Source organism: Setaria italica, chromosome V (genome assembly GCF_000263155.2).
Source record: "Setaria italica strain Yugu1 chromosome V, Setaria_italica_v2.0, whole genome shotgun sequence".
NCBI lineage: Eukaryota > Viridiplantae > Streptophyta > Magnoliopsida > Poales > Poaceae > Setaria > Setaria italica.
Window position 1 is genome coordinate 9,601,205 of NC_028454.1, and position 12,181 is coordinate 9,613,385.

Consider the following 12,181-nt stretch of genomic DNA (forward strand, 5'->3'; position numbering starts at 1 on the left):
GAACGTTAGGACCATATTCCTTGCTTAGCAGCGTAGCACTTCATTTCAACAAACAAAACTGTACTGCCCCTCAGGAGTCATGAGTCCAAGATTCCACCAACCGCTCGACTAAAATGTCACGATGGAGAAAATAGTAATGCTATCGGTTTACCGGCACAAACTGGAAAGCGATCCCAACGATTCCCTTGCAACAATCATATCCACAATTGCATAGCAACAAAACGATGCTCCAAAACTCACTTCTCCTAACATCAGAATTCAAATAGCTCCCGCACCATCTACGTCTCATCGCCTACCATGTATAGATTCTCAAAATCGCCACAACATCAGCAAACTGCCTGAACACGTAGCAGAACATGCTACGGGTGGCCTTAGCCATTTGGTGGTGCTATACTACGGGAATGGCTTTGTCTGTATATCAGTTGACGGGGGGAAGGAGGGGGCAAAATTTCTCAACCCAGTGACTATTGGGGAGAAGCCGAGAAGATACTCTGACCTAGGTATCGCAATGTACAGAACAGGCAAAGGGCTGATCGACAACTCTGGAGAAGACTGGCACGATGAGACCCGCAGTCCTGTCAAACGGCAATAGCACAGGCAAAGCCCCTCCCCCCTACCGATTGGCAACCCGAGACTGACCAGCCTTGCCTCTCATTGTAAACTTCCACCTGCGAAACAACAATAGAAGGGGTTAAGGGTCCTTTACCAAGTCCGAGAAAGATGAACAATGGAATAATATCGCTGGATCGATTTATTTACCAAGTTCGGGAAAGGTGAACAATGGAATAATAATGGCAGGCAGACTTACAGTATCGATGGTTTCTCCAGCATCGTTGATGCCACCAATGTAGAACAAATTATCATCCATTGTAATCGCACACCCATATCCTCTCGCGATGCTGAATGGGCTGCCCATCCTCCATGAATTGGCACGTGAGTCAAAAATCTCTACGGTAGAGATCCTATTGCTTCCATCATACCCTCCCACAGCGTATCTGCAATGAGTCGAGCATGTAAGTTTTATGTTACAGCAGTGAGGTCACATCACGTATGATAAAAGGGATTGCATCCAGCGAAGAGAGAGTCTTACAGTGCTTCCCCCAAGACAGCTACTGAGTGGGAACCTCTTCTTACACTCATACTTGGAAGCAGAGCCCAGAAACCTTCCCTTGGATCATACCTTTCTGCTGATCTGTGTATTACAATTTTGTTCAATGGGAGAGTACAAAAATGATATCCAAACCATAATTATAACATGGAGACATTGGTGAGGGATCATACTGTAAGTACATATTGCCATCATAACCACCAGTTACATAGAGAGAGCCGTTAAATACAGCTGCAGCAGGAGCAAATCGCTGGAACAACATAGCATACAAAAGCATGAATGTTAATTCCAAAATCAAACAATTGATGGTAAACTAGAAAAAGGAATCAGTTGATGTTCACTGAACGTTATCCTTATCCTACAGAGCACAAAATCCCGTGAAAATCAGTAAATCACATGATCTGGCATCCAATTCTCTCCAGAAAATATGCTGACATGCATTGCAGTTTACCATCGTAGTTTGATACATTCTAGATTTGAAAATATCTAGGACCTACGCTAGTTCTAAAAAAATACATGAAATTAGATGTGTCCAAATAATACAGGCGCCCTAGAATACACCACTCACCGTTCTAATGCTCAAGCAGCTATCTGTATTCTAATGCGTTAGATTGTTATAAATCTTACTGTACTAAGTAACAATCTTACATATTTGTGATGAGTAAACTATAATATGGCAATATGATAATCGCAAAAGCATCGTACTGTTCTACTGGTAAACGATGATGAATTCATAAGATAGTTCAAACACCTACATTATGCAAAATTTCATTTTCATTTCTGCTGTCTTATGGATCCCGAACCTTATTAAATATCACACCGAGAAGACAGAGTAGACAGGTAGTAAAGCCCCGTAATAATACGACAAATGCAATAGGGAGTGACTGTGATACCATACATTTTGCCGCATAGACAGACTGTCTATCCATCTCCCAAGTGCTGGATCAAACATCTCCACTTCTGAAAAAACCACAGATCCATCTCCCCCACCAATTGCAAATATTTTATCATTCAGCGTAGTTCCAGCAAGGCTTCCTTTCTTGTGTTTCAAGCGTGGGCATGTCATCCATTGGTTCTCTCCCCTGCTGTAGTATTCCACTTCAATAACAGAAATGCAGATTGTTAACAGCTTGGAACTTATATAAAACACTTAGACACTCGATCGTATTAGAATGCTACCTGAGTGATACCATGTACTGCCATCCCCACCGCCAAAAATATAGATATTATTGTTCAGTGCAGCAGCAGCTGCATATGCACGGGCTGAGCTCATTGGACATAATGGCACTAGTCTGTCTGTTCTGGGGCAAAAGGCATCCAGTGATGATAAGCAAGTACTCCCCCTGTAGCCACCCAGTATAAATATTGATGGTCCTTCCACATTATCATATGGTCCACCAACGAGTGGCGCTAAAGAGTTATAGTTTAATTGTAGTTTTTCAAACTTGTATTCCAGTTGCTGAACTTTTCTTTCTGCGTCCTTTACTGATTCCCTCAGAAACAGTTTTTCTTTATCCGACTCAACCTGGTACATAGAAGAACCGCAATTAGGAGGGAGATTGCGCATAAATCGTGCATTAATACCATAATTAACTCAACATCAAGCACATCAACAGGTACACATATCATGTATAGTTCCATAATTCTGTTGAACATTTGAGCTAGATTCAAAACCTGCGCAACCATAACAATGGACATGCCAATGCAAAGCTGAAGTGAATGAGGAAAGTAACTTCATATATACACACTTTCTTCTCTATCAGATAATGATGCTATTGAATTTTACACATAAACAGTACCAGCTTTTTCTCCATTGCTCGGGTTCTCTTGGATAATTCATTGATGATGTGGAGCAGCTACAGACAATGAGACATGTCAGCTAGCAGGACATAATCGACAAACAAACATTACAAATCATACAGGACAAAATATGAAAATAGTTGCAGTCAAAGAGTAAGGAATAGCATTAGCTTAAAGCACCTCAGCATTTCCATGATATTTCCCCAATGATGTCAGGTCTTCAATAGATGCATCAGCCTTTGAGGTGGAATCAGGTGGGTCTGTTGGGAGAGCAGCACCATACTGTGCTTCTTGAGGCATTGATTTATCTGAAGCAGAATCAACAGTGCCATTGGAGGATTGGGCCTCCTGCTGTCGCAAAACAAACAGTTCTTGTAACTTCTGCCTAACAGCCACTGTGTCATGCTGTTCTTCACGTGGTGGATTGGTATGTTGATGGTCGTCGTTGACAGATTCTGTTCCTTCCTTGGTCGCAGCATCATCCAAGTCATCCCATTTAGAAGACTCATTGTCAAGGTGGATTGTTGATGTTCTACAAGCACTAGCATATTCACCTTCTGGATCAGCCAACTTATAAGGGGCAACACAGTGCGATTCAGATGAAACACCAAATGGATCAAGATCCTTTGTATAGAACTCAGACTTTGTTGGGCCAGGATTAAGATATGCTTTGGTTGTTGGAGATTGCAGAGATTTTGAAGGATCCCATTTGTTTGCAACATCATGAACAGGGGCAGGTTTAAACAAAGATATCAAAGCACTTGTTTGTGCATGGTCTAGCTCAAAGTAAAAGTGCCGAGGTCTATGGTAATTGTCACTGATCACACTTTTGAAGTGAGACTCTGGAACTGGATAGCACTGAGTCTTCATAGAGACAAGGACCTTAAGAATACATAAGTCACTCACAAGTCAGTTAACTTATGACCAGATTAACCATAAACAGATGTGTGAATTTGCGGTGCCGTATATATGGAGGGCTGTTATTTGATGATACCTGTGCAGGAAATTGTGTCTTTATTCTACCACCATCACTCCAAGCAAATTGATCAATGTTAAGCTTGCCAGCACATGCAGCCTCAAAAATTCCATGCATTTTTCGGTCACTATAATTGAACAGAAATAGAGGCATGCCAGGTTTAACATTCTTCACATATGAGATATGGCCTGAAGGCAAACCTATTGCACAAAAGACAGCAAGCCAATCCATTCCAATCAGGCAAGAGGTAGAATGAAATGCCGATGATGCACAAGTCGATGTTCCAGAAAACAAGAACTGACTGATGCGATGATGGCAGTTCATAGTTTTATGGGATGATGATTTATTTGCAGTAATGACACTACATTATAAGGTGGAAAGGAATTGTTAGTTCAGAAAAATAAGGGGGAAACGAATTTACTAACCAAACAACTGTTTAGTGAGGCATTCATTCATCGTGTTGTGTTTGCAACCGAAGATCACTCCTCCTAGCTCATCTTCTCGGAGATTACGAGCAGCAACAGAATAGGTCCCATACCATGCATTGGTTCGTGCCGGTGTACTTGGTGTTCCAGCATAAAAAGTCTCAGTCTTCCTTCCAGCACCCATTCTTTAAAAAAATATAAAAAGCATGCAAAATGCAAACATTAATAATATGCATACATGCTGGTGCGCTGGAGCAACAACTTGGTACTGAGATAACTTATCACAGGTAGCAACACAGAGTAATATTAGACAGCTAAACACAGATTTGGAATCAGTAACACAACTAGAGCCACCACGGAGATACAAAATATAGATAAAAAAGGGAAGTGATATACAGAACATCATCTACTAACAGGAAAAGGAGAAAAAAAATCTACAAGTTAGAAACTTCAGTTACAAGTTCTTGTATCGATCTTGCTTCAAACACCCATTCTTTGATAATTGAAAGTTCAAAAAGGCACAAATATTATACATGCAGGGGTAAGCTAGAAGGAAAAAATTCAATACCCCATATAGACCAATTTAAACAACCAAAGTAATTCAAATTTTATATGTGATGTGCAGGTTCAATTGGATCAGCACCTGGAATAACAAAACCCCCCAAAAGAAACAATCCTAACACAAATATCAGCACCAACGTTCATATCATGCTGATCTCATAAGTCACTGCCGCTCAACATCAGGTAAGCTGTATGCAATCCACCATGTTTACTTTAGTGCCCACGCAGAACAATTACAAAGGGATCATAGCAACAAGATCTCCAGTAAAAGAAAGGGTCAAAGGCTACTCAAGTCCTCCACATCATTTGCTACAGGAATGCCGCACAGAAAATTGGAGTAATTTCCGAGATTCAGTGAATCACGCTCCCGTGCTTGGCTATATGCAAATTTAAATCAAATTCAACAGTTAAAATATGGCCTCCACAAACCCCGACCTCAGAAAATACCAAAATCCCAGCACTTCAGGGTGGCCAAGCTTTGAAAATCATCCGACTTACACGCGATTAACTGTCACAGTAAATTCAGGTCTGAAAAAAAACGCAAAAAAAATCCACAAATTCGAATCAGCGGCAACGTCCCCCTCGCCAAATGCGCAAAACACAAAAGAAAATACACGCAAAACCAACTAGCACCTCGTGGGATTGTAATCGCAGTTCCGCAGCTATAAAGCTCGCAAACTCCACCCCCAAAAATCACCACCTCAATCAATCAGTTGCAACCCATGTTTGCGCATTCCGCCCCACCTCCACAAACCCTAGCCCCCCAAACTACTCCAAACGGCGCCGGATCGCCCGCCGCGCCACCCGCACACAAGCGAGCGCCGATCCGTGCCCACATCGTCCCCGACCACAAAACCCTCCTAAAACCCCACCGAAACGGGGGGAAACCAGCATGGGTCGGGCCCAGATCGAGGCGCGGAGGGGAGGGGAGGGATCGCTTACTTGCCCGGGCGCTGGGACGCGGTTGACAGAACGTGGCATATGACTATCCTTGGCTGGTAGCTTATTTGATTGATAAATACTGGTTGACATAATGCTTGACTATTTTGTTAGTTTTCCATTTGCTCTTGCCTCTATTGAATGTGGACTGCTACCTTGTGTTAGAGCAACTTTAAAAGTTTCTCAAAAAAAATTTCCCCAAAATGAGATATTAGAAGTTATGCTAAAATTTTTTTCCCCAAAAACATATCAGCCCACAGCAGAACGCTAAAAACTACCCTAATAATAATAAAAAAAATCACATTATCATAATTAGACCTATTTACTTGGCTTGCCCACCTCCCGCCCGTAACACAAGAGAAGAGGATAATGGAAGAAGAAGTTGGATCTTGGATGGGTAACTCTACCCACGGGGGCGTCGATGAGGATGATGTCCCAGGAGACATCGTAGAGCTGGTTGGAGAGGTTGTTGATGGCGAGGTGGCAGCCGGAGAAGAGGAGGTTCTGGACGGGGTGGCACTCAGCGGCGCGGGCGGCATCGAGGAGGTCGGGGAACTCACGGACGGTGGTCACGTCCGGTTCCTCCGCGTCGAGTGCTCCCACGACGACTAGGCGGGCATCGTCACCCGAGTGTGCGGAAAAAAAAAACGCATGCGGGAGGGGGATTGGCGAAGAATGGGCGTCATATTTATGCGGCGTGGAGTGTTTTTTTCGCGTCGCTAATCTCTTTTGGGGAGTTTTAGATAGACGGTTGGAGTTTTTATTTCTTTTTTTCTCTAAAGAAGGTATTGGAGTAAGATTAGCAGTTTTTTGAAGTTGCTCTTATTTATGCATAGCCTGATTTTAGTAGCTTGCACTATGCTTCTACCTACTGATATGTAAGGTCTTTACGCGTAGCCCTTGCACTATGCTTATGCTTGCTGATATGTAAGGTCAAAAAAAACTAGACCTGCGGGGGGTATAACGGCCCCCGGGCTTTGGCTTAAGAAGAATGACCTTCTCACACATGCCTAGAAAACCCCCGAACCCCTACCCCACCCTTACATGGCGGCACCTGCACCCGCGTGAGCCTAGGTCGGACCTTGCAGCATGCTTTGGTGTGGGATAGACGAGGAGGTTTTTTTAACCCCAACTTGAAATTCGCTCTCACGGGAAGTCGAACCTAGGACCTGAGGAGTGCCACTCGGTTCCACTAACCAACTCGGCTAGGGACCTTAGGCCTGCTGATATGTAAGGTCATGTAGATGTATGCTAATTGTCCTCTTCTTTGGCATATTGTCTTACTCTTGTTTTGCCTCTTTGTTCACTCTTATACCCCTGCTATGTCCTGCACTTACCAATGGAAGAAACAGCGATGGTCAGTTAACGTCTGTGCAAAGAAATTACAGGTTCAAGACTCTGGAGCAACAACTTCTACATGTGCTGTTCCGGTAAGAGCATAGGTTTGCTGCCTCCCTGCCGACTGAAAAGATACAGAAGAGCGGTAGCTTTACGGATTTTTCCTATTTCCCTTGTGACTTTCATGGCTCTTTATTTATCTGCAGGCAATAAGGTAGTATACGAGGTTAGCAACGATGGGACTTCACGCTTGTGCAAATGTTCATACTAGCAACGATGTGATTTAATGTTTGTGCAAATGTTCATACTACTAGCTTGTTGCCGTATGACGGTATGAAACCGGCTCATTTGCCCCACCAAGATTTTCTCAAGACAGAATTGATGTGATTACATAAACCCAAGTGAAGGAAGAGATAGTCCGATGATACTCACTCTGCTGCGAGGATCGATTTTTTCCGGATTGATTCATGAGAGGCGCCACTGCGCCCAAAACATAGGGGAGAACTGGGATCCGGCCCGTTGCGGCCAGTTAGGCCTTCGCTCATTTCGGGCCACCCGCAGGCCCAACACCGAGGACCAAGAGCCCGGAAGCCAGATTCGGTCGGGCGGTGGGATCCGCGATCTCTCCGTGCTCAGAAAAGAAATCAAAGGGGAATCTCCCGCAGGAATCCGCCGCCACTGCGGACCGCCGCCGTTGCTCCTGGCTCCCGCGTGCTCTCTCCAAGATTCCAGGTCCAGGTGTGCCTCCTCCATCCCTTCTCCCTAATCCCCATCTTCGAATCGTCCCGTTCCTCTTCTCACGTTCATTTACTTTCTTGCTAGGGTTTTACTCCGGCAACGGCTCGATTCCTACGGCGGCGGACTCCCCTGCAACCTCCGCCTCGCCATCAGCCATCAGGTGATTCACTTGGTTATTGCTTGTTACAAATTGGAACACTTTGGCTAGTTGTAACATGAGTAGTGGGATTCACCCCGTAGTAACTGTTCCTTTTCCGTTTACATACCTCAGTAGATGTTGCAACCATGAAATTTTGAAGCCAAATCATCATTGGAAACACAGATTTCCCTGCTGTAGTTGCATATTGGAAGCCAATACAGTTTGTTTCCCAAGTTGTTTTGTAGTCAGGTGTAGTCGGCAGGGAGGCAGCAAACTTATGCTCTTACCGGAACAGCACATGTAGAAGTAGTTGCTCCAGAGTCTTGAACCTGTAATTTCTTTGCACAGGCGTTAACTGACCATTGCTGTTTCTTCCATTGGTAACAGGGCATAGCAGGGGTATAAGAGTGAACAAAGAGGCAAAACAAGAGTAAGACAATATGCCAAAGAAGGGGACCAAATCCAAGAATCAGGTGGGCGATGTGCCGGATCAGCAAGAAAATAAGCTCCCAGATCACCTTGAGCTCCAGCGCACCCGTGTCGTGTGCAATGCAGATGCCCCTATCCATGTATACATTTATATACTACCCTCCTTTCATGTCTTTGCATTTATTTATTATGATCACCCGTATGTCTGCTTGATAGATTCACTGTTTTTTTCCGCATGAATCAAGTGTTCTGATAGGATTATCTTGCATAGGAACCTAATTTCAGATAGATGCACAGATGTTTTAATTTTAAGCGTCTAATTGGCTACTTCACAGTATATAAAAAAGACGTGGTTTTCTTTTTCACCATCAAGTTTGTGTGCTATCTTGCTTCCGATAGAGGATTGAATATATTAGCTAATCTTTTTTGCTTATCTATTTATACTTGTTTAAAAAATGCTATTTAATTGGCTGAAATGTTAACCTGTCATGTTATTAATGAAAATAATCCATTTAGTTTGTAGTGATTATTACATTCGAGACTGTCCAATTGTTGCAATTTGCTGCTCTGGATACATGTTATATTTTTTTTTCACTCATCTTTGTTTTGTTTTTTCATTTTATTTCATGCCAAAAAGGTCTATTTATTCAATTGCATTCGATTCTATCATCTGCCTCATACATTATATTCTTATGTTTTCTCTTAAATAGACTCAAGGTTTCCAATACTCGGGTACTTATGCTGCGACGGGAGTTGATAATAGTGTGTCAGTGGAGAAATTTTGCAAGAACTTCAAAATTGATATAAAACATCTAACTGAAGATGATATGGAGTTTGATATGATTGGTGTTGATGCATCAATTGCTAATGCTTTCCGGAGAATCCTCATCTCAGAGGTATTTGCATGTTTTCATGTGTACCATGAGATAACCAAAAAATGTTTTCTCTGTTTTAGTACTTCATATATCACAGTTTTGGAACAATTAAATACTTATAACTTCATCTGGATTAATAGGTTCCGACTATGGCAATTGAGAAAATCTTCATGGCTGACAACACCTCAGTTATAGCAGATGAGGTTCTTTCACATAGATTAGGACTTATTCCACTTGATGCAGATCCAAGGCTTTTTGATTATATCTCAGGTAGGTATCTTCAATTGCTTGGGCTTCACCTTCATACAGTTACCGTAAAAGCCATCTTCTCATTCCTTTCTCTTTTCACAGAAAATGATGTCCCAAATGAAAGGAACACTATTGTTTATAAACTGCATGTTTCATGTCCAAAAAAGGGTTCTCAGCGAATTACAGGTATGCCTTATTTTCCTACAGTTTTATGTTATCTTTCAAAATGAAATGCCCACTGTACCTTATTGGAAGAATACCTCATTGTTAAAATTGCAAAGCTTTTGCAGTTAAGCCTGTGTGTATTTATGTGACATCTAACCGGATATGTTTTTGTAAATGTACTGTAATGACAAGTTAAGCTTGTTACCTTGTTAATGTGTTTTCCTGACCTCAAGTTGTCATTCTTATGCACTTAGTCATCAAAGAAATTATTGCGATAAGTATAAAAAAAATATATCTGTGGTAATTGAAACATTTGATCTTTTCTTGTGTTTCTCTAATCTTGTCAGCATAAACCAGATTTCCTGTGGAAAGATGTTTTGAGATTTTCTGGTTTTGTGCGTTAAATGTTTGGTTGTTTGTGCAGTCAAATCTGGTGAACTAGAGTGGTTGCCGGAAGGTAGCCAATTAAGCATGGCTTCTCCTGGGCAGTCTGGGGACAAACAGAAGACTTTCACTTCCTTCAGTCAAAGCCAAAAGGATATATTACAAAAGCCTCTTGGTGTGAAGTTTAAAGATATAACTATTGCCAGGCTTGGGGCAGGACAGGTCTGTGTAATTTGTTTCCCTGGTACCATTATGATATGAATAGCTGCTACGTCTTCTGCCCTTCTTGATTCAGTGTTTGGATTAATATACTTTGTTTAGTGATTGAGTCCACATCGTAAAACAGAACTTTAATCCAGTGGAAATTACAGAGTAAAATGTATGTAGCCAGTATCTTTTCCTTAATATCATAGGATAAACTGTGTTGATGATTTGAAATTCATGGAGTGTGCGCATATAAGCTTTAAACTTTTGTCTTAAAGTGTTGTGCTCATTTCCATTGCGGTCATTGTACTTTATGATTTTATCTGTTCTTTTATAGGCTATTGAGCTCGAGGCACATGCTGTTAAGGGAGTTGGGAAAGTTCATGCCAAGTGGTCTCCAGTTGCTACGGCTTGGTACAGAATGCTCCCTGAGGTAAAATTGTTTCACTATGCCATTTCCAACAAGAAGACGGTGAATAAATGTATCGTTCTTGTCTCCTAATGCTATATTATATTATCAAATAGGTTGAAATTCTTAAACAAATTGAAGGTGTCGATGCTGAGGAGCTAGTGAAGAAGTGCCCAGTTAATGTTTTCGACATTGAAGACCTGGGTGATGGTAATTTCTCTTTCCCTTTCTGTTTTATAAGATGCCGAACTTGAGGTAGCATTGCATCTTACATTTATCCAAGCTGTTTTGTGATCGATCTGCTGTTTACATTAACCCCTTAAATTTTGTGTACACAGGTAGAAAGAGGGCAATTGTTGCAAAGCCAAGGGCTTGCACGCTCTGTAGGCAATGTGTTATGGGACCATCTGGAGATAAAATCCAACTAAGGCGTGTTAGAGACCATTTCATATGTAAGTAGTCAAGAACTTGATCATCTTACGCCAAGTATAAATGTGTTGATTATTGCACCTTCATAGTTGGATAATTGTATCACTGAAGTTCTTTCCGGTAAGATAGCCCCTGTACTTCCACTGCAATGTTCTAATTCACTGTGTTGGCTGTTCTTTTTTCCTTTCTAGTTACCATTGAGTCCACTGGAGCTCTGCCCCCGGAGGTGCTATTCACAGAAGCCGTGAAGATTTTGGAAGGGAAGTGCGAGAAGGTCATATCTGAGCTATCCTGAGAGGCTGACACTTGCAACGGTGGAGTAAACCAGCATAGTCCGCCATATCTGATATTTTGCAGGAGACGAGTGGACGATCAAACATTTTTGTGGTGGTTGTTTGGTTGAAGAAATGGGACGTGAATAGTACTATCTGTGCTACGGAATAGCCAGTAAGGCTGTAACACACTAGCATAACGTTAAGGCTAAACTGTGGCCGGTGAATCAACTGGCGGCAGGCACTTGTGGACATCGGCTGAAATGGCCGGTTGCATCTCAGGCATTCCCGTCCAAACAAGGTATCCAATTCGGAGTTTCACACCACACTTCTTAATCGGATCTCCAAAACAGACCTGTGTGCAAAAAGAAAACAGTAGAAGATAATTGGGCCATAAGATTAGGCTAAAAGGTTAGCAAACGATTTTTTTATTTTAGTATTTTGCAAAAATATATGGCCAAGCAAAAAAAATTGCAAATCTATACCTACAAGCTACCACCATTTGAAATGGTGGAAGGTGTATGCTAGCGCTAGTTGAACCGCCGGTAAAGGTACACTTTCAAAAGAATATAACTAATTCATATGGACTTGGATGGAGATAAACTTTATATGAAAATTGTAAAGCTCGACGAGATCGAGTTGAAACTTGTTTCATTTGGTATCATCTTGGTACTCAAATAATCGACACAAGTTTTAGATCTAAAATTTAATTTTAGATCCGAAACTTGTCTCGATTATTTG

The 12,181-nt window shown here is 41.9% G+C and overlaps 2 protein-coding genes across 3 annotated transcripts; one reads left to right on the plus strand and one right to left on the minus strand.

Annotated features, from left to right (window-relative positions):
• Positions 1 to 124: 124 nt before the first annotated feature.
• LOC101780953 lies at positions 125 to 5,917 on the minus strand. 2 transcript variants are annotated; one of them, XM_004968239.4, is made up of 11 exons: positions 5,813 to 5,917; positions 4,310 to 4,494; positions 3,903 to 4,084; positions 3,089 to 3,790; positions 2,908 to 2,964; positions 2,288 to 2,633; positions 2,007 to 2,206; positions 1,282 to 1,358; positions 1,091 to 1,192; positions 809 to 995; positions 125 to 668 (listed from the first exon to the last, which is right to left on the minus strand). In XM_004968239.4, the coding sequence occupies exons 2-11, from the start codon at positions 4,491 to 4,493 to the stop codon at positions 579 to 581; spliced, it is 2,127 nt and encodes a 708-aa protein (XP_004968296.1). In that variant the 5' UTR covers position 4,494; positions 5,813 to 5,917; the 3' UTR covers positions 125 to 578. The 2 variants fall into 2 exon arrangements, with proteins under 2 accessions (XP_004968296.1, XP_022682100.1); XM_022826365.1 differs by lacking the exon at positions 5,813 to 5,917 and adding an exon at positions 5,504 to 5,806.
• Positions 5,918 to 7,723: 1,806 nt separating this feature from the next.
• LOC101781360 (DNA-directed RNA polymerases I and III subunit RPAC1) lies at positions 7,724 to 11,766 on the plus strand. Its single transcript, XM_004968240.3, has 11 exons — positions 7,724 to 7,885; positions 7,970 to 8,045; positions 8,412 to 8,593; positions 9,164 to 9,349; positions 9,469 to 9,598; positions 9,680 to 9,763; positions 10,167 to 10,348; positions 10,668 to 10,763; positions 10,856 to 10,949; positions 11,078 to 11,191; positions 11,360 to 11,766. Exons 3-11 carry the CDS (start codon positions 8,465 to 8,467, stop codon positions 11,461 to 11,463), a joined length of 1,119 nt encoding a protein of 372 aa, XP_004968297.1. The 5' UTR covers positions 7,724 to 7,885; positions 7,970 to 8,045; positions 8,412 to 8,464; the 3' UTR covers positions 11,464 to 11,766.
• Positions 11,767 to 12,181: the final 415 nt, after the last annotated feature.